The sequence below is a fragment of the Danio rerio genome, chromosome 24 (assembly GCF_052040795.2).
Source record: "Danio rerio strain M-AB ecotype USA chromosome 24, GRCz13ab, whole genome shotgun sequence".
Lineage (NCBI taxonomy): Eukaryota > Metazoa > Chordata > Actinopteri > Cypriniformes > Danionidae > Danio > Danio rerio.
In genome coordinates, this window is record NC_141044.1 from 15,022,345 (window position 1) to 15,049,941 (window position 27,597).

Here is a 27,597-nt window from a genome sequence, read left to right on the forward strand (position 1 = left end):
TGCTGTGTTGTAAACACTGATTCCTCTGACAGTCTAAAGCAGAATCACTGCGCTACTAATATGGGAAAGGCTGTTTGGGCACTATAACCTTATTGTGACATTAATAAATGATGCCCTGAACAGCCCATTGTTTGTTGAACTTTTTTATTTCAGTTACCAATCAATGAACTAAAACTTAGTTATTATTAGTGACTAAAGAATTTTTTTTTCCATAATAAAATATGGATTTTGAACAGCTATTATGTAAAAAATGCAAGTAGGCTAGTTTATTTACATTTTATTGTAGAAGAATCCTTGTTACCTTACAATTTTAAGCTGAATCAAATTGACCGTATGATTCCATTAAACTTACATTATGATAAACTGACTCAAAACAGCTTGTGTAACTTATAAAATGAAGTTAAAACATGATTAGTTTATTAAGTTACAACGAACTAAAACATTTGCTGTCACGACTAATTGATCATGTTATCTTTTACAGTGTATGCTCAAAAGTATTTTGCTGTTTGTTCAAACTACTTATGTAAAATGAGCTTAAACAACAAAATTCTTGATATTTTTTGAGGACAATGTAATTATTGTTTAATACACTTACATTTGTTAAGTTAACCTGAATGAAGGTAACATGGAGGCTCAGTGGTCAGCACATTCACCTCACACCGTGTCACTGGTTCGATTCCTGGCTGGGTCAGTTGGCATTTCTGTGTGAAGTTTGCATGTTCTCTCCGTGTTCACATGGGTTTCCTCCGGGTGCTCCAGTTTCTCCCACAGTCCAAAGACATGTGCTGGTGAATTGGATAAGCTGAATTGGCTGTAGTGTATTTGTGTGAATGAGTGTGTATGTGTGTATCCCAATACTGGTTTGCAGCTGGAAGGCCATCCACTGTGTAAAACATATGCTGGACAAGTTGGTGGTTTATTTCGTTGTGGCGAGCCTTGATGAATAAAGGGACTAAGCCTAAGGAAAATTAATGAATGAACAACCTGAATGAATTGTGTGGAACCCTGAATTTTTTTTCATAGTGTGTGTTTTTGTATGTAGGCTACATCTTAATTTTAACTAATGGAATTTAGTCATATTACAGGCTTAGTTTTTTTATTTGCTCATGATTAGGGGCGGATTTAGTTAATAATCAAGGTAAACGGGAGCTTAGAGCACCAGGACATCTAGGGTCCCCAATAAATATAAAAAAAGTATAAACTATACCTAAACTATATTGTTTTCCATCATATTTTGTATAGTGAGAGTCAAACAAATGCAATTTTTGTATCATTAAATATTTTTTTATATACAATAGAACATCATATTGTGCTGCACGGTGGTGCAGTGGGTAGCACATTCACCTCACAGCAAGAAGATCGCTGGTTCGAGCCTCAGCTGGGTCAGTTGGCATTTCTTTTTTGGAGTTTGTAAGTTCTCTTCTCCCATGTTTGCGTGATTTTCTCCAGGTACTCTGGTTTCCCCCACAAGTCCAAAGACATGCGGTATAGGTGAATTGGATATGCTTAATTGTCCGCAATGTATGTGTGTGAATGATTGTGTATGGATGTTTTTCAATGATGAGTTGCAGCTGGAAGGGCATCTGCTATGGCAACCCCATATTAATAAAGGGAATAAGCCGAAAAGTAAATGAATGAATGAATGAATGAATAAAAACATCATATTAGGATGATAATGTAATATTATGTAATTATAATATTATAAAATATCTACTACCCCCAATCATGAAGCAGTCTAGCAGTCAAATTTATTTAAAAAGTAGCCCTATATATATTTATTGTTTTTAGTTGTAAATTAATTTTAAGGAAACTAATGATTTAAAATGTATAAAAAAGATTGAGTTACAATAAAAACAGCAAAATAAATAAAAATTAGATTAAAAGTAGAAAAAGTGCATTTTAGGACTAAATTATCTTGGGAGAAAATGCCTTTACAACGTCGCCACCTGTTGGACTAGAACTATAATTACACTCTCCGTCTTGTAAAGGGAAAGGGGTCCATAGTAAATGTTAAGTGACGATGGGGCTGTTTGATCAATTATTTTCAACAAAGGTTTTTATTTGATTTTATTCACTTTTCGTTCTGACCTGTTTTTGTTTATTATCATTACTATTATCTGGTAATGCAAACTGAAATTTATTATTATTATTATTATTATTATTATTATTATTATTATTATTATTATTGTTAAATAATAGCTACAATGCATAATGTACAATATTCTAAAAGTCTGATAGCACAGTCTGATACAGTCCATATTCTGAAAGAACTTAGCCCATTACAAAGTGTACAATGATTCTTCACGTTACGACCGATGCTTAGAACAGTAACTTGTGATTAATAGAAACGAACCGACTCAAACTAACGATTCCATCACAGGTGTTGTTGTTTAACAATTAGAGCTTGTTAAATTTGAAAAATTAAATAAGGTAAATAAATTCAGCATATCGTATGTTTAATTCATTTTAAGCCAACAAACCGCGTATGGTTTGAATAACGTTACGTTAATTCATTTTTTAGTCAAACTGAATATAATTAACTTTTATCGCATCGCGTTTGTCACGTGGTTGTTGTAGTAGTGGTAGTCATGGAAACGTCGACGCCAAGCACTGTCAGCTTCCATTATTTACTCTTTTATTTAGCCTTAGCTGAAATGGACCAATTGGCTAGTCTTAACCTATTTAAACGGTATAAAATGACATAGTTTGTTTGTCATCTGAAAGTGAAGATGAAGCCTTATGCCAGCGTCGTTAGACCCAAACTGATGTCACTGCCAATTGAAGCTTCTCTGATGATCCAGGACATTACAGACGCGCGACCCAGTTCAACCTTCAGTCCTCCGGTGTCTGGATATTTCTCCACCGCTGACTCCAGGCTGAACGTTTTCTCTGGGAGACCAACGCACAGTGAGTGATTATTTTACAGTCAACACCATGCAGATAACATTTCGGTTTTAATATGGAACGTATTAAAATAAAACAATGAAAATAAAAATAAAGTATACTGCAGTTGAAAAAGCTATATGATTTAGACTTTATATGATGTTGATTGACATGTTTATGTTTAATGTGAAATTGTAGATTCCAGGGATCTAAAGTTTCACACTGTCAGCTCTGTAAAGGATGGGTGAGTGTAATACCATATAATTAATACATCTGTCATTCATACTGCAACCTATACTGCAAGTGAATTTAAATGCAGGGTTGGGGAGATGGCTGTGTGAAGTTATTTTGTTGCAGATTACAAAACATATCCTTTAAAAAGCATTTGTAACATTTAACATTATGTTAAAAAAGTAAATATTGCAGCATGACAAGTAGACACACAGTTGAAGTCAGAATTATTAACCCCTTTTGAATTTTCTTTTCTTTTCTTTTTATATTTCCCAAATGATGTTTACCAGTAAAAGTAAATGTTCACAGTATGTGTGCTATACTATTTTGTTTTCTTCTGGAGAAAGTCTGGTTTGTTTTATTTTGACTAGAATAAAAGCAAATTTAATCTTTTAAAAACCCTTTTAAGGTCAAAATTATTAGCCCTTTTAAGCTATATTTTTTGATAGTCTACAGAACAAACCATTATTATACAATAACTTGCCTAACCGAACTTGCCAAATTAACATAATTAACCTAGTTAAAGCCTTTAAATGTAACTTTGAGCTTAAAAAGAAGTGTCTTGAAAAATATCTAAAGAAATCTAATTTATTTTCATCATGGCAAAGATAAAATAAATCAGTTTTTAAAAAGTAGTTATTAAAATGTTATGTTTAAGAATGTGTTGAAAAAAAATCTATTTTTTTTAACAGAAATTGGGGGAAAAAATAAACAGGGGGGCTAATAATTCTGACTTCAACTACATACTAAACGCATTGAGTGCTTGACCTGTGTGGTGGAATTTTCTAAAAATATCTCAAGAGTAGAGATGATCAGGCTACAATTTATGCGGGGTTTGTTGTAAAATATGATTTAACAAATGCTACAGAATGCTTGAATAACAAAGCACTGTTTTTACTAGTTGCCATAACACCATGGTAGAGAAATAATTTGGAAAATTTCCTAAACCTTTGAATAAACAGCAAAAGTAAATTTCTGACTAAAGTACATTTTTCATCTCAGCTTTTAGTGTTTATCTAAAACAAGACCTTAATACTTTTTTCAACATTTGAGAGCAGAAGGCACTGGACAGTTTAAAATTTCACTCGTACAGATAAGGGGAAACAAGGTAATATTTTAAGCAAATATTTTAAGAGGGGAATACTTTAGTTTACTATGAATTTTAGTATATTATAATTAAAGCACTATATAAAAGTACAGAAGGAAAAGAAATGTACAAAAAATCTAGGCTAAAGAAAAAAGACAAAAAAACTAACAAAAAAAAAAAAAAACAAAACAAAGCAGTTATAATAAAAATAAAGAAAATTTAAAATCAAATTAAGAAAGCAAAAAGCAAAAGAATAACACACATAAAACATACCCTAAAGTAGCCTACATTGTAAGTGATGATTTTAAAACACTCAGGGATTCTGCATTTCAAACTTTAGTTGTAACAGTGTCCACTTATGGAGCAACATATTAGTTCCATTAATTTGGGGGTAAACAATCAGTTCTAAATAAAGTGTACTTTAGGCTACATAAGCATGCTGACATTACATTTCTTTTTTCTTTTTTCTTCTTCGTTTTAATGTTGAGTATACCAGTAAATGGCACACTTGAAATAACTTTGTTTTTTTCTAAGAGATAAATATTATTCAACTTTGTCAACTTTTTAGGCCTCTGCTCCCATGTATAGCCAATGATCGTGCAGAATTCACCAAATGTACCTCACAAAACAACATGCCTGACAGGAATATCTCTGGCCGCCATTTTTTATTTGACAAACGATGGAGAAATGGAACATACATGAAACATGGTATTGAAGGTATTTATCACTTTTCCATTCATATTTCAATCTAAATGCTCTTGTTTAAGACAAAATAAATAAATAAATAAATAAAAAATTTATTAATATTTGACGAGATTAAAATGTGTATTTTATTTTAGTCGAGTGACCAGGAGATGGCGCATTAATCCACACTAATATTTGTGCAGCCCTTTTAACTTTAGGGATTACCAACATAAAACAAAATTTTTTAGATTGAACAAAGTTTGGTCAGTGAATGCTTTTGCAATTATTTGAGGAAAAAAATTGGTTATATAGCTTTCTGTTACATTATTCTGAAATTTTAGGCTTTTCTGCATCAAAATGTTTATTTTTCCAAACAGAAGATGTTCTGAATAACCACAACCCAGGTGCACTCTCTCAGGAGTTTCATGTTTATCACTCTCACAATTTAACCAAATTTGCCCATCGCAAAGAGCTTTTCCCACGTGACACAAGGCCCCGTATTTGCGAGTGAGTCCTGCTGAAATGCTTGCATTTTTTTGACTGTGTTTATATATGCAATAACTTACATACTCTGTATCAGTTCTTCTAGGTCTGATTATCTGGAGTCATTTCCATCAATACTGTTACCAGTCACAACTCCCTCTATTAGTGGTCGAGTGTGTCTATCACAAAACTTTAAAAACAGGTAAAAACTGTACAAACAATGCTAGCCAAAACTTTTAAAATATTTTTGTTGTTGTTGAACAATGTCTTTAATGCACAGAGAGTATGTATTTATTTGATTAAAATACAACTGAATCAGCAATATTGTTTTAATGTTCCTGTTTAAAAAAAAAAAAAGATTAAATTGTAATTTATTCCTGTGATTCAAAGCTGAATTTCTAGTATTCAGTGTCAAATGTATTAAGTGTCAAATGATCCTTTAAAAACCATTAGAAAATGCTGTTTTGCTGCTCAAAACATTTATTTTATATTATTAATGTTATAAATGATTGTAAAAGTGTCACTTTTTCATTATTATTTAAAAAAACTTTAAAAAGTACAAAAATGGGCCTAAAAATTCCTTACCATCTTAAGAACAAAATATATTAAAATAGAAAACAGCTGTAAAATGCTTCCGTCAAATAACTGCACAATTGGATTTCGAAAAAAAAAAAATTATTCCAAATATTTGAGTTGTAATTTTATTGTATTAATATTTTACTCTAACTCTATATTTTGTCTCATTCATTGTTTTTCGTAGGACAAGGATGAAAAACAGCCTCTTTCCCATTGATGCTAACAAAAGTGAGCATTATCTTTCATTTGACCTTTATGAATGACCTTAATGTGTTGTGATTTACCTAGTAGACTAGATAACCATAGTAGACTATTAAGATGGTTACACACCAAAAAACCAAAAAAACAAAACAAAACAGATGATCTAATCAACGCACATGTAAAAGTTAAAATCAAAATTAGAAAAACTTCATGGCACATTTCAGATGATAAATCCACTTAGAGGGTGCTATCATTATTTTATTTATTTTATTTTAAAATCTGGAATACTTTGTTTAGGGTATGTTTTTTTGTGCATTTAAGATACACAACCTATGCACTTGTACATCACCTAGTACAGATCACATAGCGAATCCAGTGACCTAAACCAAGCCTATAGTGTTTTCAAAAAAAAAAAAAAAAGAAAAAAGGTGAACAGAGGCCTTGTAGTTTACCTTGATTTTTCATTGCTTTTATCTGCTTTGTGAAACCGTGCAGAAACCTTAGTGCTCTGCACCATAATTACAAAACAGTACAAAGTAAATTATCGAGCAAACTGACCACACCAGAAAAGTTGTCTGAATGGAAATAGAAAGATGAGACAAATGTTTAATACACCATGTATTAAACCATTAGGACACCATTAACAGGTGCCTATAAATATCAATAGTGTAAAAAAGGAACAAGCGTTGTTGCAATCATACTGACTGCAGCACTTGTTTCCAGCGAGCCTGTGTTGCTGCATTCTGCTTGTTCTGTTTATCAGGGACCAAGCTTATATGCGGGTGAATTTAGCACATATTATGTGTTGTTAAGTTGCTTGCTTAGTCCCGAACATGTGATATCTCTCACTTCACTCCTATTACAGGCCCTATTTATACCTTGGTTTTAAGATGCATTTTGGTTATTGGATTACAAGTAGACAACATAGACTGTTTACTCATGGTGTTTAATCTGTCTCTTTGGTCCACTTTTGACCACTATTCTGATTAGAGATTGTGCATGGGTTGATAAGTCCTGAACAGTCTTTCTTTGTTTTAAAACAATGTCTATTCTATTCTATTCTATTCTATTCTATTCTATTCTATTCTATTCTATTCTATTCTATTCTGTTCTATTCTATTCTATTCTATTCTATTCTATTCTATTCTATTCTATTCTATTCTATTCTGTCTGCTCCGTGTACTACATCTTTGAATGAATATGGTTAAAAATGCTAGTAAAGCAGCTAGTATGTTACAGATGTAAAGTCGATTAATGCAAGTAAAATACAAAAATTATTTATTTTATTAAAATGAGTTACTATAAGCACTTTTACATAGCAAAATTGGCATTGAAATCAAACCTAAAACAATGTACATGTTTTAAAGTTTGTATTAACAAAAACTGTACACTGTACATCTGTGTAATGAGCCATGGCGTCTTTACACTGAATCCGAACATCTGCTTCAGGACTGCCTTCATATGGACAACTTCATACCATTTATACAATTTTTATAATGTGTATAATTCTTATTGGCTGACTTGGTGGCTTAATGGTTAGAACTGTCACCTTACAGCAAGAAGGATGCTGGTTCGAGTCCCAGCTGTGCCAGGAGGCATTTCTGTGTGGCGTGTGCATCATCGTGTGGGTTTTCTCCAGGTGCTCTGGCTTCCCTTACAGTCCAAAGACATATGGTATAATTAAATAAGATAAAACAGTATTAGCTATCGTGTACGATTAAGTGTGAATAAGAGTGTTTGATTGTTTCCCAGTGCTGAGATGTGGATGGAAGGGCATTTACCACCTAAAACAAATGCCAGAGTAATTGGTGGTTATGAATGAGTGTATGAATATTTAAAGAAAACTAAATGTATGCATTTTATATTTTAAACGCATTTAATGTATGACATGTAATTTAATTTACAAAATCAAACTAAATTTGATTTAGTGTCAATGAATAAAATTATTCATTTTATGTAATGAATAACCCATTTTCATCACACAAATTAATCAAATGTTTTAATCTCTTCTGACTTGTGCTCTTCAACAACGCATGCCGAAATGTTTAGGCATTATGCAGGTGGCGAGTTGTTTTGTCACTTGTAATCGAATCAAATAAATGCATCTTAATACAAGATGTAAACATAACCAGATTCAATTCGCAGGGTGAATTTCACACATGCAATGCTACAGTTTATATTAAAGTTCCATTAGTTAATGTATTTAGTAACCTGAACAAATGCATAAACAATATATTTATTAAAGTAATTTTGTTAGTGTTAGTTAATGAAAATGAAAATACAAAATTATTTCATAATAATTTATCTTACTACATAGGTAATAATAATGAAATATTTAAATAAAATAAAATAGATATTTCTGCTTTTGCATAAAATGAAAACTTTGGAGTCTGTGCATAGTATTGTATTCTAACAAATAGTATCTGATGTAATGAGATGGAATATGTCAATTTGTATTAGCCACACGTGTAAAGTGCTGGAAATTTGAAAATGCACCTGGAGAGTGCTTAAACTTGACTTTGAATAATGTATAAGAACCTTGTATTAACAGGCACATAATTGGATGTGACCCAGTCATGCTTATTTCATGAGCTCACAAACATTAATTAACACTCAAGTACATACACACGCCATGCTAGACACAGCTATTACTGAAATGTCAAGTCATTTACTTAAGGCAAGAAAAGAGTCTTGCCTAACCAGTCTTTGTTTTTCAGCTCAGTCGTACCTTGATCCACACCTCGGGGCCACAGCCTCTTTTGTTCAGAGGCTCTCAGAGATTTCCTCTCTGGAAGTAGAAACAGTCCGGCAGGAGAAAATGAAGAGACTCAGAAAGATCAATAGGCAGGACTCTTAACTGGAGTTCATTAGCCAAAGAAAACCACACCACACCTGAAACAACTGTGCCAAGATGGAGAAAATAAGGTCAAGAGAGGCAACCTGAGAGGTACAAAGTGTTGAATCACAACCACTAAAGTATGAACAGATATTGAATTAAAGTGATTATTGTATCAAGTTGCTTTAAATGTGTTTTCGCCAGTGTTGGGTGTAACTAGTTACAAAGTAACTATTTATTGTAATTAAATTACTTTTCAGTCTAAAAGAAATGTAAGGGATCACTGGTCATATTTTGGGAATTTAATTGCAGTTACTTATAATGGACTCTTTTCGCAAGACCGTTATGAGGTCTTTAATTGTAATCAGCATCATAACTCCCTGAACGAACGTTTATTTATACTTAAACTAAGGAAAATTTATAAGCATTTACATATGAATTATATCATTTTTGCGTCTAATTACAAAAACAAATTCCTGTGTGTACGAGGCATTTGTAATGCAGAGTGTAGCAGGACTGTAAATTTGACGTTGTTCTCTCTTGGCTGCTGTTATCAGTCTCACACAATTTTTTTCTCTTTTTCTGAAAGTTTTGACCAACGTAAAGTTTTTCCTTTTATTATTTCAGCAAATAGGATTGTAAAAAAAGATTTGTTGTATTCTCCCATTCACTGTGCTTTAAGTTTACCCAACTATGATGATTTCTGCTGCTGGGAAACCCAGACATGTAAAAAGGGTCTATATACTTGCCTAAAATACATATGCATTCAGCAGTTCTATATAAATCATTTTAGATAAGCAAACTATTTATATTTTTTTGTTATACAAATATATTTTGCTGAATTGTTCAATTTTTTAAACTAAATTGTAGCTGAAAAAGATTATAAACCATGGAAACAGATGTAAAGGAGATATGCCCACCCACCTCGATGTGATCGGCTTTTCCACTGTTTCCAGTTTGTCCAGTGGCTCCTTGTATACGCTGGAAGACTTGAGACTCAGAGAAGTTGACTGCGATGATGGGGTCGGGCATGCCCGGATTGGCTAATCGGAAGAATTCCCGACGGCCGGCCGTTTTTTGGTCGCGAGTGCCGGTGTCCCTAGCTGCTTGCACTCCAAGCAGTCACACTATTTTAAATTATTTTTTTATTTGATCATAGCCTCACTCTTTTTGTTAATTATTTTGCCGCAGATCCGCTCTTTTTATTTATTTTCTTGCAGCCCCATGATCAACATGCAGCCTGCAGGTTAATGATGATGTAACTATAATTCGACTCCAAACAGGGGCACCTTAGTGAATATAAGAGTTTGAATAATTAATATTAATGAATATTACATCTGCTCAATAAAAATCAGATGATTCACTACATTATTAAATCTTGATCAGAAATCTAAAAAGGGGAAAAAAAGATTAAGCCATCAATAGAAAGTAATACTGTGGTTAAAAGTCTTGCAGATAATAGTGCAATACTTATTTTTTTATTCCAAATGCATCAGCATAACAGCGCCATTGTGGTCCAGCAGACACCACGTTGTGTTACAACGCCGCTGACCTGAGTTTCAACCTCACCAGAGTAATTTTATTTTTAGTGTTAAGACATATAATACTGTTTGGGTACTTATGTTGGTGTACATACTTTATTTTTTGTGTAACTACCATAACAAAGGACTGGATATCTATAAAAATTTATATATTCAGATATTGCAGGAAAGGACATTGTGATGTTTAAAAGAATAGTGTTAAAGATTTAGCTACCCTTTAATGTTCTTATTAACTTATTTTAATTTAGTCAGTCATGAAAATGGGGTGGGCCGGTCTAAGGCTTGAAACTTCAGGGGTGAAAAGGAGTCCCACTTCGGCCCTGGGGTCAGGTCTGGGAAAGAATGGTTCCAGAAAGCTGGTAAAACAAAAACAAAAGGTAAAAAATTAAATAAGTAACAGGCTAAGAATGTGGTAAGATCTGAAAATGTGGTAAATATCAAACAGCTGCGAGTGCGTTTCTTTTTTTCTGGATTGCTTTTAAAAACACTGTTGGTTGGGTTAAGGTAGGGCTTAATTTGTGCCGAAACACGCCAGATCCAGAATCTCATTTTACTGATCCCCCTTCTCAATCGCTCTTCTCCCTCGTCCACTGTTCACTTTCACTTTCTACTGCTACTTCCCAATCCCCTTCACTCTCATCCGCGACAACCCCCCGCTCTTCACTTTCATTCTTCATCCTTGACACCCCTCCGCCATCCAACGCCTAACCCACTGCAGCCCCTGGGCTCTCCACTTTCATGTGTGCACCTCTCCATCAACGGGTAACATGCTGGATCTGTTACTCCCATCTGTTCTGGGAACTCGCAGTTTACAAATTAAGCACTGGGTTTAGGGAAGAGGATGTTCAACAGTCAATCGGTGCTTTTGAAAACACTATCAGTTAGGTTAGACCGAGTCAGTCAACATTGGCCACTGGTTGATTTACGCGAGGAGAGCCGGCTTAAATTGCACTCACAAGAGAAATTTGAGATCTGAAACAGAGTACACAGCCGCCTCTGGCAGATTCGCGAAAAGGAAAAACTGCAAAAAAAAAAAAAAACGTACCTCATGGGACATATTTGGCGCTGTCCAGAAATATATACTGGGGTATGTATTCTTAATGAGCCTGGGTTAAATATATGAATGTACTTATTGTTGGTCAAGATGACTCTTGTACAAAGATGAGCCTGTGTTATTAGTTTGCAGTTGTTATGCTGTAATAACATACCTTGAAATGTAGTGACTGACCAATCAGAATCAAATATTCCAGAGAGTTATGTAATAATTGTGTTTATCCTGGATGCTGCCTTGCACTGAGCGATCGTTTCCTTTTTACAGAGTGACACTGGTAAATATCCAGAAAATGTCTGGACCAACTTTACGGGTAAATTCAAAAAAGTGCTGTTCACACAGCCCCTTCATAAACATTCCGGAATTTTTTCGGAAAAAAAACATTCACACATCCATTCCAAAATACCATTAAATTCTGAAATCATTAACCAGAAATGCACTTTAAACAGCTGTGCTTGTATTTGTACACATAGAAGGGGATGAGCTTTTGTTGATGGTTTCACTTTTATTTAAAGCTTTAGCATCTGCTTTGTCCCAGAGACATCTCAAGGGCTCAAGCATGAACCGCAGCTAAATGTTTACGCATTTGACTACATTACAAATTCTGTGGTTGGTAATTATTTTAAATAACTTCAGTGAAAACTAGTGTTCTTCTTCGATAAACACTTTTGCATGTCAAGATGTAAATAATATGTGTGTGCTGGCACTCACCAAAGCACTTCTTCATGTGCTCACACGTCAAGCAACTGAAGCAGAGCTTGAAGGTAAGCAAGGGTTTCTCATAAGCATTTTATCTATATTTTTTTACACAGTTAGCATTAAGAAAAAAACATTATTTGACAAACATCTAGCAGTTGAATGTGTCTGGAAAAATATGGATGTGGATGTGAATGTGTCTGAATGTTCTGATTGGCTGGAATAGACGTCTCACTTCAGCATGTTCTAAATGTGAACATGCTCTTTCTTGTTGAGACCAGCAATTTTCCTTCTGCGTTCATACAGAGCAGCATTCTGGCAAATTATTGGTAACGTTACAAATTCTGTTTCTGGAAAATTGGCAGAAAAAAAATTTACCAATATTTTCAAAAAGGGCCAGTTCACACATACATATTTTGTCAGAATGTTTTATGACTACAATTGGCAGTAACTTTCAACATGTATTTTGAGTAATCAAGTAGCAAGGTTTCCAGTGTAATAGACATAGGTGCATGATAATGTTTAGTTTCTTCCACAGACTGTTTTTTTTTTATTCATGCGGTCCCAGTGTATTGCAGGGGCCACAGGTATTAATTTAGTTTTGCCTGTATGTGCTATTTTGACTATCATTATTGGCTGCGTCTGAAAGCTTAGATAACTGACTTGTTGCTCCGCTGCCCAACCATATAAAGGCAGTGTTTGAAAAAGGAAAAAAGCAATTTATCGTTGTTTGGATGTTTTAATGTTTAAATTATCATCCGTTAAAATACGTAAAGGTCAGGTGACCATCAGGAAATATCTTATATCTCAGTTCTTTCTTCTGAGGTAACTTTGTAAGACCGGTCTAGACAAGAACGCTAGTTTGTCCTCTGCATTTGTTGAATAATAACCAAAAGAGCAATACCGAAATATCTTTACAAATGAAAAAGAATTAAAGGATTAAAATGTTACAAAAATGATTATTTTCTACATAAATATTTAAAAAAGTATCTCCATGCCTTTTTCACCTCAGGGGCTTTTCTTTCAATTTATTCACGACAACTTACTTTTGTATAATGTTATTATTATCATTAGTATTATTTATTGAATGCATATTTATATTTGTTTTATTAAAACTAGCTTAGATTTGAACACCTGTTGTCACATCGCCAGCTCGTTTCTGCTGCTCTGTTTACTATTCTTTCTCATCATCACATTCCCTCAGCACCAATTATCGCTCCCCATCTCCTGTCACCTACCCAGGGATTCCAGTCAGTCAGTGGCTGGAATCGATGTCAGATGGTTCACCTTCCCTTCTCCCTTACTCGTCTTCTTCCATGGATGTTTCCCTTCTCCAATGAATCAACTGATGAAATGAAATAACCTTCTAGTAGTAAAGTTTGTTGTTGTTGTGGGAAGAAGAAGACAGGGTCGGATTTATTACAGTTTTATTAAACTGATTTACTACATCACACATGTAGCAGGGTGTGTGTGTTCTCCCGACTGCTCCTCCCCTTCTCCTTAAGAAGGGAGTCTCTCCGGCCCAATCACTAAAAAGACAGGTGTTATTTATCATTTCTGATTGACCTGCTGATTAGCCGCCGGGCTCCGAGCATGCTCTCCCCCCTTATTGAGTGTTCGATCATGCTCACCTCTCCACATACCCCCACCGCCTGCCTCAAGCCGGGGAGCCCCCAGGCCCTGGAGAGTAAGTCGGTTACAGCCATTTCTGCACCTGGCCAATGGGTGATCCGAGCATTGGTATTCATCATGCGGTGAAGCCACTGGAGAGGAGCGTGATCTGAACAGAGGGCAAATTCCATACCCAGGAGGTAATAGCGGAGAGTGAGAACGGCAGGCACTCCTTCTCTATGGTGCTGTACTTAGCCTCACTCTTGCTGAGTTTGCGGCTAATGTACAGCACTGGCCGTTCCACTCCCGCCACCTCCTGTGGGAGAACCGCCCCCAGTCCCCGATCGGATGCTTCTCTCTCTGTAAAACAAAGGGGAGAGCAAAGTCAGGAGCATGCAATAGTGGCCCCCCGCAAAGTATACACTTTACCTTCGAAAAGCCCTGTTGGCACTGCTCCGACCATTGGACGGTATCCGGTCCCTCCTTTTTAGTGAAATCAGTCAATGAGCTGATAAGGGCCGAATAATTAGGGGCAAAATGCCTATAATATCCTGCCAGCCCCAAAAACTGTCTTACCTCCTTTTTGGTCTTAGGTCTTGGACAGGTTGCAATAGCTGCAGTCTTATCAATTTGGGGCTGCACCTGCCCGTGACCTTAGTGGAAGCCCAGATACCTTGCTTCCACTCGCCCAATTGCGCACTTCAATGGATTAGCTGTGAGCCTGGCCCGTCCAACCGACAATACCCCCTTAGATGTTGCATATGCTGTGCGAGGGCCGAGTATTTTATCCATCAGGTGCTGAAACGTCGCTGGTGCCCCGAACAGCCCGAACGGAAGCATCACAAATTGGTGTAATCCGAACGGCGTAGTGAAGGATGTTTTTTTGGCTAAGCGGGATATTGGAGATAAGGGGATCTGCCAATATCCCTTCGTTAAATCCAATGTCGAGTAATGCCGAGCAGCACCTAACCATTCGAGCAACTTGTCAATATGCGGCATTGAATGAGCATCAAATTTCGACACAGCATTCACCTTGCGATAATCCACACAGAACTGGACCGAGCCGTCTGTCTTTGATACCAAGACAATCGGGCTGGCCCAGTCGCTGTGGGATTCTTCTACTACTCCCATTTTCAACATATTACTCCTGAATCACTTTTTTCTTGTGTTTAGGTAGGCGATACGACCGGGTCCTAATGGCCACGCCCGGTTCGGTCTCGATATGGTGCTGAATCAGGTTAGTACGACCGGGCAGTGGCGAAAACACATCAGAGTACTCCCGTTGGAGGTGGCGGATGTCGAGGAGCTGGCTCGCTGAGAGATGATCGCCCCCCCGTGACCAGAGAGCTCAGCCGTTCCCAGGTCATCCTCGTTTAGTAACAAGCGTAGCCAGCGCCACGTCCTCCGGCTTCCTCCACTGCTTTAGCAGATTAACGTGATAGACCTGACATGAATCAGCCCTGTCCGAACAAACCACCTTGTAATCGAGATCACTGACTCGTCGTGTTACCACAAACGCCCCTTGCCACTTGGGGAGTAATTTAGACCTGAAAGTGGGTAGCAGTACAAGGACTTTATCTCCCTGTAAAAATTTACGCAGTTTAGTGCCCTTATCATAACGCTGGCATTGGTCATCCTGGGCCTTAAGCAAATTCTCTGTAGAGAGCCGCCCCAGTGTGTGGAGTTTTGCTCTAAGGTCCAGAATATACTGAATTTCATTTTTACTATTAGAAGGCTCATCCTCTCAAGCCTCTCTAACGACATCCAAAACCCCTCTGGGCTGTCTGACATAGAGAAGCTCGAAGGGGGAAAACCCAGTGGAGGCTTGGGCAACCTCCCGCACAGCGAATAATAAAGGCTCCAACCACTTATCCCAATTTTTCGCGTCCTTGTGAATGAATTTACAGATCATTGATTTAAGCGTGCGATTAAACCTTTCCATCAGCCCATCTGTTTGTGGGTGATAGACGCTGGTGCGAATAGATGTAACGCCCAATAATCTGTAAAGTTTGCGCATCGTGCGTGACATGAACGCGGTGCCTTGATCAGTGAGAATCTCGTTGGGGATTCCCACTCGGTAGATTATACGAAACAGGGCTTCCGCAACACTCTTCACTGAGATGTTATGGAGCGCTACTGCTCCCGGGTAGCAGGTTGCATTATCCACTAGAACTAATGCAAACCGTTGCCCGCGTGGGGATCGCTCTAATGGCCCGATGAGATCCATGCGATGTGGCCGCATGCACTCTTTTTAGTGCATGTTTTAGTGTGTCATCACACGACTGCTCCAGGGGAAAATCTTTACACCGGGAAATTCCCAGCCCTTCCCCTGACAAACACCTTACCCTCACCAAGCGGCTCGTATCCAATTCCGGGTCTTAAAGCAGGCTTTGGTGGATGGAGGTCTGGTTACACCCCGAATCCACCAAAGCTTGATATGTACCTCCTTTCTTACTCACAGGTATCTGGTATAGCCCGTCGCAACGGGGGCCGATGATTGGCGTGGCGGGGACGCAGATCAACGCACTCACCTCTTTTGTGGAGCAACTCTTTGGTGCGCTATCCTCGTGCCCGCGGCGCCAATGCATCGGCCCAGACCTTCCCACTATACCCCTAGGGCCACTTCTTCCCGGGTTTCAGTACCACTGTATTAAAGTTCGTTGTTGTTGTGGGAAGAATTAGACAGGTCGCGTGACAAAAGAAATTAATTATGTACGCTAATGCTTGCTTCAGTGGAGAGCGTACAACACTGTTTCCTTATCTATGAAAGAGAGAAAGTAAAAGTAAAGGTCGGATGGATTAGGCTCATTATCCTCTTACTGCAGATACAGTTTAACTGTTTTCTTAACTGTTTTTCAACTTACAAAGTCTGCCATGTAAACAGAAAATGTGCCATGGAGAGAAGCAACTGACTCTTAAAGGAAACGGAGATGAGACGCCGATTGGTTCATTCTCATAACACACCCATAACTCATTAAGAGAATAAGCTCAACCCTGTCAGACCATGCGCCACTGCACAAAGCATAGTTTCCTGTCCTTAAAGAGCCCATATTATACATGAAATAGGGTCATATCTTGGTTGTAAGGGTCTCCAACAACAGTTTAATATGCATGCAAGGTCAAAAAACACTTTCATGGTCTTATAATCTGCATTTATTTTTACCTAATTATCCCAGCGACTCCTGTATGAATCGTCCAGTGATTCATTCGTTCCCAAACCCCTCCTTAGCGCAAAGCTAATCTGCGCTGATTGGACCAATGACAGCCTGTTGCGATTGGTCGACTGCCTTCAGTCAGAGAGTGAAATGCCAAACAGCTAATCAGCAATATAAAAGTAATCACAGTTTATACACGCTCGATAGTGTAGGCGTGGAGTTTAGCTGCCAGTGGGTCAATGTAAATACAGACTATGGAATTGAAAATACAGACGACTGACTATTTTATTGAGCAAAAACTCCAAAAACAGTTGAGGAGATCTCCTAGCTTCTCACTCTGCTCTTTTCACAGACACACACACACACACACACACATATTGCACAAACACACACGCACTTAACCCTGCTCCGGACGACAACGCGCGTGCGCGCACACACGCACACACAAACACACACACCTTCGGACGACAGCGCGCGCACACGCACACACAGACACACACACTACTCCTCGTCCACGGAGCTCCGTTAACAAAGCAGCACGCGTCGCGTTTTTAATATGACTTTGCACGCGATAAGAGAATATAGCCAGTTAACCTGATACAGTACACGCGGTTACAAGTAACAAATCACAACTAAATACATTTGCAAGCTCGAGTCAACGAGGCAACTTTAATCGCACGTACTTACACTTGAGAAATGGAGGAAGAAAAATCCATCCTGACGTCCAGCAGTAAGTTACTCTTTACTGATCCTTCCTTTAACAAACGCTGATGAAGTATTCTTTGTAGCATGTAGCTTCCAGAAGTTTCCAGTAGTTTCCAACTGCTTGGCTATAATGCTGAGGTTTCATGTTTGGGTAGAGACTCAATATATCCACCTGCAGTGTGACTTCAATCGACCGGCATGTTTGTGTGTGTGTGTGTGTGTGTGTGTGTCTGGGTTTCTGCGTCAGAGGGCGGGGCCTCAGGTTTGAAATCTCCCGGGTTTGCGCGTGCACGTGAATAACTTGGTTTCGTTCGTACGTCATGGCGAAACACCTAATGAATCGGTATCAAGGCGACTCGTTTGAAGCACTATGAGTCGACTCTTTTATAGATGAATCAACAGTTTTAAACACTGTATTCTTACAGATTTAAGCCTTAGCTGGATACTTCACTTCACTTAGAGCTGTGTTACACACTACATGGAGGGGAATTTTCAAAAACCCATAATATGGGCTCTTTAAAATAGCAAAAGTGGATTAGGAGACCCCATTAATGCTTTTGCGCCATGCGCTTCAGAATTTGCCCCTAGAACATTAAAATAGAGCCCAAAGACAGGGTTTGACCTATATTAGCTCCTCCCCTTTATAAAAACAGCCAATACAAACAGCTGTTTTGCTATCATCACAGTAGAGATATGCGTGGGACTAAATTTTGAATCCCGCACCCGCCAGGTTTAAACAGACAGCTTGTTATAGGCTGTCTGGACTGTATAGCTGGGAGATTTTCGGTTTTGTTCTCCCCCCGCTCTTTAGCGGGATCGGGCGCGGCGGGTAGAAAACGGGGCGGGTCGGGCAGCGGGACAACAAATGCTTAATATATGCGGGAGAGGTCGGGTTCGGGCGAAAACTTGGCGGGTGCGGGCGGGAGCGGGATTCAAAATTTAGTCCCGCGCAGAGCTCTACTCTACATCACAGCTCTACCAGTGAGAGCAGTTGAGCTCAAGCGCATTCAAAATAAAATGAATGAGAAGCATCTTGAATGGGGCAGGACACGTCAAATACTAGAGAGAATTTGATTGGTCAGAGGATTGGATGAGAAACTGAAGAATTAAGTTGATGTCAATAAAATCATTGATTGATTTTTTTGGCGTCCAAAAAGACAAACTTCAAGTGCTTGGATGTTTTTATCTTCTAAATGTAAATGTGAAATATGCAGGTAATAAGCCAGTAGTTAATAGTGGAAATTGATAATTTAAGTGTTACCAGAAAAATGTTATTTGTGTACTGCCTCAAGTACTTATAAGAAGTCATTCATCCATTTATTCATTTTCTGCCATTTCGCGGGGGCAGCAATCCTGGGAGAGAATCCCAGACTACCCTCTCCCCAGACACTTCCTCCAGCTTCTCCAGGTGGATCTCGAGACGGTCACAGGCCAGCCGAGAGACATAGTCCCTCTAGCGTGTCCTGGGTCTTTCCCAAGGCCTCCTCTCGGTGGGACATGCCTGAAACACCTCACTAGGTAGGCATCCAGGAGGCATCCGAAAAAGATGCCCGAACCACCTCAGCTGACTTCTCTCGATGTGTAGGAGCAACAGTTCTACTACGAGATCTTCCCGGGTGTCAGAGCTCCTCACCCTACTCCCATGAACCCTCTAGGGGTGCTTTCACACCTACACTTTTGTTTCGGAACGTATCTCGTTTGCCCAGTTAGCGCGGTTCGATTGGCATATGTGAACAGGGCAATTGCGCTCTGTTCCGCGCCAAAGTAATCGCTCCGAGATCGCTTGAATGAGGTGGTCTCGGCTCGATTGAAACGAACCCTGGAGCGGTTCGATTGTAGTGAGAAAGCGATCCGATCCGAGCGCGGTTGTATCACAGTATTTTATGGATATGTAATAGGCATATACGGCTATATGAAGAGAGAATTATGATTGGGGTGGGAAGTTTTGCGAGTCTCCGGATGCCCGCAAACGAGTGATGATCTCCCGGTAATCTCGCGTCTCCCTCCAGGTCCTCAAATAGGCATCGTCGCGCACCCTTCTCACCCCTCCCCTCCGCATCTCTCCTCAGACACATTGCGCGCGCGCACCCTGTCAATCACCACCAAACCACCACTTCTCCTGACAGCTTAGCGGGACACTGCAAAATAAACCCTGACACTCTGACCAATGTGAGGAGAGTTTACTCGCACGTGACTTGTTTTAGCTCTTTTGGTCTGATTAGAAACTTTGCAGTGTGAAAGCGAACCGCTCCAAGAGCAAAGAGCAACAATGTAACAATTGTAATCTCTGTTTCGGAACAACTGAATCGATTCACAGGTGTGAAAGCACCCTAGCACCCTGGTGAGGTTATTAACCCAAGCTCACTCTCAAAACGTAGCCCCGCAGATGTTTCTGGAGACCGCGATTTACGTGGCCGGAGGTACGTATGGCCATATTTGTTTTTTTCGAGCGAATGCTGGCTGTGATGGCTCACTCATCTCCATGTGGAGGGCTTTCCCGCCGCAACCAGTTTGTCCACTTAGCTCGTAGTGTTACGTCAGCGGAGTGGAGGCCCGGAGGAGGAGGAGCCAGCCGGCCGCGGCGACGACCAGGTTCGAGACCGGGGAAGAGCAATTCCAGAAATCAGGTAAGATGAAAAACAGAATCCAAAAAATAAAAGCGAACAAGTTTGTGACGGGGCGAGACTGCAGCGAAATCCGAAAATGCGGTCAAAATCGGACGAGGGCTTTTGCTCTTCTTTTCTTTTCTGGACGGCTTTTGTAAATTATCGCTTGGGTTTAGGGAAGGAGGAGGAGGATGGCTGGGTCGGCTGACTGGCCGGCTGCCCGGTCGTTCGTTCAGTCATGCAGTCCTTCAGTCGGACAGACGGTCGCTCGACAGCGGCCTCCGGCAGCTTTTCGTGCGAAAACAGCACAGGCGCGAACGGCACGAACGGCGCGCGCTCCCGAGAGAAGTTCGAGACGTGAAAAGGCGCGGCACAGCAGCCTCTCACGGATCCACGAAAACAAAAACTGCTCAAATACGTGCCTCCCGGGGACGTATTTCGCGGCCTCCAAAAACGTCCGCCGGGCTACGTTTGCACAATGAGCCTGGGTTGGAGTTTATAGAGCTGGTCCAAAGTATTACGGTCCGGACGAAAACCGCATTGTTCCTCCTGGATCCTAGGTTCAACCATTTGCTGGATCCTCCTCTCCAGTACCCTAGACTTTCCCTGGGAGGCTGAGGAGTGTGATTTCCCCTTTAGTTGGAGAACACCCTCCGGTCCCCCTTCTTAAAACTGGAAACCACCAACCCAGTTGCCCAGTCCAGAGGTACTGAGGTACTTATAAGAAGTACTTAATGTAAATATGTCTTGTAATTTAATAGTCATACTTGTGATACAAACCATAAGTATGTAATGAAACACTGTTTGTAGACTTTGAAATGAATAGTTTAGTTTGATAGTAATCACAAACTGCTGGCTGGTCTATGTTTTAGCTGATAACGTACCGTACATTACAGTAAACTGATGCAGGTGAGAGGCTGTATCTTTGTGCGGGTTGTTTTAGAGAGCGTGGGAAAGCTTCATTCTGCACCAAAGTGTCTTTTGTCAGAAGGAAAAAAGGCCAGGTTGATTCTGTTCAAGACTAGGTTGGCACATTCTGGGCAGAGAGAAGAGAGATAATGTCTTTTTGGCTTCAAGAGTTCATTTCAGGAACCACCTGCAACGAGAAAGAAGAGATATTAGTACTAGTTGCACTAATTAAAAAGTATTTGATAATGATGATGATTTTTATCATTAGGAATTGTTGAATATTTTGAATGTTTTTAACTAAAAAATAAAATTCAGCTATGTGTTTATTTTTAATTAAAATAGTTTTTAAAAGGGTTAGTTATTGATATAATTGTTATTATATTATGATTGTAATTGTTGTTATAGCATTACCTATTGTTAAAATTTCATAACAAATAAATATTTCTTCATTAAAAATGGTAACAATTTTAATTGCATTATTATCATTATTACTAATATTAAATTACAACTACAATAATAATAATAATAATCATCCATGAATCCATGTGATACATTTTAGGTAATCTGGATGGTATATTATTGTTATTATTAATATTAATATTATTAATTATTAATAATTAACAATTAAATTACATACTATAAATAATTCTATTTAATAATAATTATTATTATTATTAAATTCAGTTATTTAAAAATTTAAAAGGTTTTCAAAGGAGTTTATTGCTATTTTAATCATTCTTTTTCAGTAAATTAAATTCAAAAGTAAATTATAATAAGAGCAACAACAGTAATAATCAATGGATCCATTTATTTATTTTTTTAAGTATTCTTTATAGGTACATAATAATAATATAACAACAATAATAATAATAAAAATAAAAATTATTTGTATTATTATTACAACAATTTGACGAGATTTCTATATGTGATTTAATAATCTATTGTTTTTAATAATATCAATAATAATTATCCATGAATTTGTAAAAATTTTTTTCCTAATGTTTAAAAAAAGGTTTTTAAAGGGAATTTTTATTATTCTGTAGATTTTATTATTTTTTAATTCCTTTTAAATCTTTTTAAACTTAAAAATATATACTTGATTGTTATAGTTATTATTGTCATCCAAAATGTACAGGCCACCCAAGCACTTTTTTCAGAGAAAGTATTCAACTTTAGTCAATAAAAGTGGAACTGGAACTGGAACAAACAATAAACAAAGAGATTTTTTTTTTTAATCAAAGGCTGCTATAGCTCTGCCCACAAGAGGTTTATCATTTCAGCACAGCACCTTTAACTCACTCCAAATCAGCCTGACACACAAAACCAACAACTCGGAGCATTTATAAATGTCTAAAACTCTACAAATTAATGTTTAAATACTTGGTTTTTATGACATTTAAACTAATGTTTAAAAGTTTGAGACAAGTAAGATTTTTATATTTTTGCTCATCAAGGCAAAATAGTTAGATAAATAATATGTAAAGTCTGTAAAATTGTGTAACAAATTATATAAATGTAAAATAATTGAATGTAGTTTAAAACAGCCTTTATTACTAATGATTAAAAGCAGAATTTCCAGCATCATTACTCTAGCTTAAGTGTCACATCATTCTTGACTATAAAAAAATGCAGGGTTCCACACATTTCTTTCATGTTGTCCCAACTCAAATAATTTAAGTTAACTGAATCATTTTTACACATTTAAGTGGACAGAATAGAAAACAATTAAGTCGTCCCCAAAAAAACGTAAGAATTGTGTCGTTTCAATTCATCTTCAATAAATAGATTGAACAAACAGCAAATGTCATTTTTTAAGTGTATAGAAATTATTCTAATGGTTTACTGTTATGAGTAATTCTGTAATGATGGTATTAATATTTATCAATGTTAAAAGTATTTTTCCCCACTTCAAAGTTTTGTGGATGTTTTTTTTTTTTTTTACTAAAACAAAGTTCAAAAGAACAGCATCCACTGAAAAAAAAAATATTTACTACATTTTTTAAAGCAGGTGTTTGCAAACAATTTAGATGGCTGAATTTAAACAAACAAATGAATTTAAACTGCAATTAATTTAATTTGTGTTTAAATTTAGCTCATATAAATTGTTTGCAAACATATACCATAAAAAGTAAATCAAATTAATTATTTCTTTCAGTGTGTTTTTTTCAATGCCTCCACTTGGGCTCTTCAACAATATATTGTGCCCTTGATTAATGGACTTGATAAAAGTAATTTTTAATTCTACTTTTAAACGCTATGTTCAATTCAATTCATGTTTATTTATATAGTGCTTTTACAATGTTGATTGTGTCAAAGCAGCTTAAAAAATAAGTTCTAGTAAATTGAAACTGTGTCAGTATAGTTTTTAGATTGGAAGTTAAATTTAGTGTGGGTAAAATTTCACTGCTGAGAGTCCAAACACTGAAGGGTAAATCCATCGATGCACAGCTCCACAAGTCCCAAACAAAGCCAGTGGCGACAGCAGCGAGGAACAAAACTTCACCAACGATGAAAATGAAGAAAAAAAAATCTTGAGAGAAACTAGGCTCATTTGGGCACGACCATTTCTCCTCTGGCCAAACTTCCTGTGCAGAGCTGCAGTCTAGGCTCTGGAGGCTGAAGAACACTAGACGTCTATACCCCGAAGAAGCTGCAGGTGTGAGTAGGTCACCAGCAGGTTTTCAGGCCCACGCAATCAATGCAGAGACTCGTCTGTCACTGTGGTCTTTCAGGAATCAGTCTTATGCGCTCTCCACTCCTCCATGACCACCACAGCATCAGCTCAGATTATGGCCTGGTCCAGGATTATGGATACTCTGGCATCATCTCTTCACAGGTCTTGGATCACATCAATGGCGCTGCATAATCTCTAAAGGCCTCGGGATGAGTATCCAGGTGGAAATAGAGAAAAATAATAATAATTAGTGTAGCTGCTGTTTATAATGTATTTAAACATGAGATGCAAAAGTGAAATGATATAACTGAAAATAGCAGTTACGTAAACAAACATTGAAAGCATATGAGTATTTTAACAAAAAGGAGTGTGCCCTACAAGTGGTTTGTCAAGCCCACTCACCTGTGAGGAGCACACTCATGTATCATACTATTATGTGATGCTCTGAGTGTATGTTTTACTGAAAAGATTTAGGTAGGTTTTTTTTTTATTTAGTTTAGAACTGAAAGAGTGTGCCTGAGCCTCTGGCATTACCAGGAAGACTATTCCAGAGTTTAGGAGCCATAAAAGAGAAGGTTCAACCTCTTTTAGTGGACTTTGCTATTCTGGGTACTACCAGAAGCCCCGAGATTTGAGATCTTAAAAAGCGGGTTGAATTGTAGGGAGACAGAAGGTTGATTAGATAAACAGGAGCTAGATTATTTAAAGCTTTATAGTTAAGAAGCAATAAATCAGAAGTATGAAGCAGTCCACAGTTTTTTTTAACTGATAATTATAATAGTAAATGTTTCTTGAGCTGCAGGTCATATTAGAATGATTTCTAAATACACATAAGTATATTCATCATTCATCAATCATTGCTTTTAATTGTAATGAAATCTAACACTTTTACTGTACATTTACTGCACTTTGATCAAATAAATGCAGCCTCAGTAAGCAGAAAAGCCTTCTATAAAAACATTTAAAAAAGAATAATTTAATAATCAAATTAAATGTTTGAGTTGTATGAAAAGTTAGTTGATAAAGATATGTTATGATGTGCAGGGATAAGTATTAATCTTCAGGATATTATGAATGTTATTAGGCTTTTTTTGCTTAAAAAAAAAAAAAAAACTTGAAATGCCAGTGACATGAAGTTTGTGTGCTTTGGAAAGGAATGTGACTCAGTCCGGTTAATGGTAATGATATACTTGAGTAAGTTCAGTCACAGAGCAGACAGTGTCCTCTTCTATCTCCATGAATATGAGATTGGAGGCAATGCCCAAGCCAAACCTAAACACAGCCAAATCCACAAATCAAAAGGCCCATTTGGCAACACTTTTAAGGGTTAGTTCAGTAGAACGGTTCGAGTGAACAACAGAAGTCCAGTTCAAAGAATGACTTTGATATCAGGTGACATTAATATGTCCAACAGAAAACAATAATAAACCTTTCAGAGGAGCTTTGGTATCTGTTTCCCCAGTGACTTAGTGAGACAAAAAATGGCCAACGAACGCTGCTTAACTTTTTTTTTTTTCAAGTGAACATGACCTTACTCATTTTAGAGACTTATTCTTTGTCTTATTGTGAAGGACTTACTAGTGCAAGTTTTCTTAAGAAAAAAAAATAATAATCCTTAACAAAATGTAATTACTTGCTCTGTTTCTGAAACTATTTATTTTAGGCTGATATAGCTTTTTAATCCTTCCCTTTCTAGATAAAATCCAGCCCTGGCTTGGCACTACATTTGACTTATTTTTTATATTAACTTTTTTGACTTTTGACATTTACAGCCAATCAAGCAATCAGTCAACCTGTAAATACATATAGTCTGCTAATAACATAAACTATTCTTTGTTTATTTATAACATGAAAATGTATAATTTTCTGCCATGACATTATCCGTTTTATTTTAACCTTTTTGTTTTTATTTTTTTCATTTTTTTACAGGGTTTTAAGTTTTACTTTATATTTTAGAGGTAAACTAGGCTGTAAATAAATTTGATCCAACTTAAGTGATCTTAACAGTTTGAATTAAAATTGCTTTTATCCTGAGATTCTTTCGAATAAGATGTTAAACCGATGTCCCGACTTTGGTCATCAAAAATCCAAGGACATTCTTCATCTTCTTCTTCTTCTTCTTCCAAAAAAAAAATAAAAGAGTAGCTGTTTAGAACTTAGCAGCATTCAGTCCAAATTTGCCCACATTCCTCTGACTATCTTGGCCTCCTAACTATACCCATATCATAATTGGCTTCATCACTCTGTCTCCTCTCCACCAATCAGCGGGTGTGTGGTGTGCTGTTTGGCACAATATGGCTGCCATCGCGTCATCCAGGTGGATGCTGCACACTGGTGGTAGATGAGGGGTTTCTCCCCAAAATGTGTAAAGCACTTTGAGTGTCCAGAATCATAATTTCATACAGAAACAATTAAAATACATTATTATTATTATTATTATTACTATTATCACAGTTTTAAAAAGGCAATTTTCTACTACTGTACAAATAAAGAATAACATGCTTTGACAAATTATAATTGAATCCTTAATGAAATAATTGTATTAGTACTGTATATAAGAGTGAGACAAATACTGCCATCAAGATGAATTCTAAATGACACCACATGGCAAACGTAAACATGTACACTAAATTTGTAGACTTTTTTTCATAACATGCATTCATAATAAAACCACAAGAAAAATATAAAAATAATAATAATTTTTTCAACATTTCCAGACTGCAGGAAAGTGCCTGAAAATCTTCTGTTACTTATAGAATTTAATCCGAAGGAAAATTAATATGTCAAAATGACTATTAAAAACCAGTTTTTAACATGAGTAGGAATCTTTTAGGATTCAAATTTTGGACTTTTTACAAGATTAATAAGTATTTTGGGTCTCCATAAAGTGTCTGTGAAATTTCAGGTCAAAATACCCATCAGATCATTGATCTGATGGGTACTTTGAAAATATTGAAAAGTCACTTTTTGGGTCAGAAAGAATTGTAGCTGTTTTTGCACCTGTGCCTTTAAATGTAAATGAGCTGGTTCTCCCCGCCTACTCAAAGTAGGTTTTCCCTACCCACACTTCAGAGGAGGATAACCAGGGTCAGATGTCAGGATAAACACAGCACAATGACACCAAATTATGCCTCGATTTCACAGAAAGGTACAGTACGGTACGGGTCAATACAGTATGGTTATCAGGCTTGTGTTTCCACTGCCAAAGGGTGCCCTTTTAGTGAGCGTGGTGTTCGACGGAAAGTTGCAGTTGACGTAGTTCACATATCGTATGAGAAACACTTGTTACTAAACAAATGCTTTATATACAGAAATACTTATGTATAATTTAATATTCAGTACTAACCTTTCTATGAACAGGATTTGATAGCTGCTGATGTTTTTCATGCTTCACTCTGCTGTTTGTCCGTTTCTGAAAGGATCGGATGACAGAGGCACTTCAATAAGCGAAGTGAACTCTGGAGAAAGTGAAACAGCCGGTGCTTTAGACGACTTTGTAAACAACAACAGGACATGGCAGATTCTGCTCTTCCACTTGGCTTTGTGGATGTTCATCAAGACGACAACAAGGTTTGTTTGCACTTGGGTTGACCATGGCTGGCTTGTACTCACGCTAGTGATGTTTCTCTGTAAAATAATAGCTTTCTTTCAGCTGCATGTCTTGCTCT

General features: G+C 37.3%; 1 protein-coding gene across 13 annotated transcripts; it reads left to right on the top strand.

Moving 5' to 3' along the window:
• Positions 1–2,160: 2,160 nt before the first annotated feature.
• Positions 2,161–27,499, top strand: si:ch211-171b20.3. 13 transcript variants are annotated; one of them, XR_015524827.1, is made up of 8 exons: positions 2,403–2,907; positions 3,082–3,127; positions 4,770–4,918; positions 5,263–5,392; positions 5,466–5,570; positions 6,129–6,172; positions 8,863–9,092; positions 27,349–27,499. XR_015524827.1 is itself a non-coding variant. In XM_087309350.1 (7 exons), exons 1-7 carry the CDS (start codon positions 2,730–2,732, stop codon positions 9,000–9,002), a joined length of 792 nt encoding a protein of 263 aa, XP_087165476.1. In that variant the 5' UTR covers positions 2,178–2,729; the 3' UTR covers positions 9,003–9,160. The 13 variants fall into 13 exon arrangements, 4 of the variants coding, with proteins under 4 accessions (XP_087165478.1, XP_087165476.1, XP_087165477.1 ...); XR_015524829.1 differs by having other exon boundaries at positions 8,868–9,092; XR_015524826.1 differs by lacking the exon at positions 27,349–27,499 and adding an exon at positions 9,938–11,772.
• Positions 27,500–27,597: the final 98 nt, after the last annotated feature.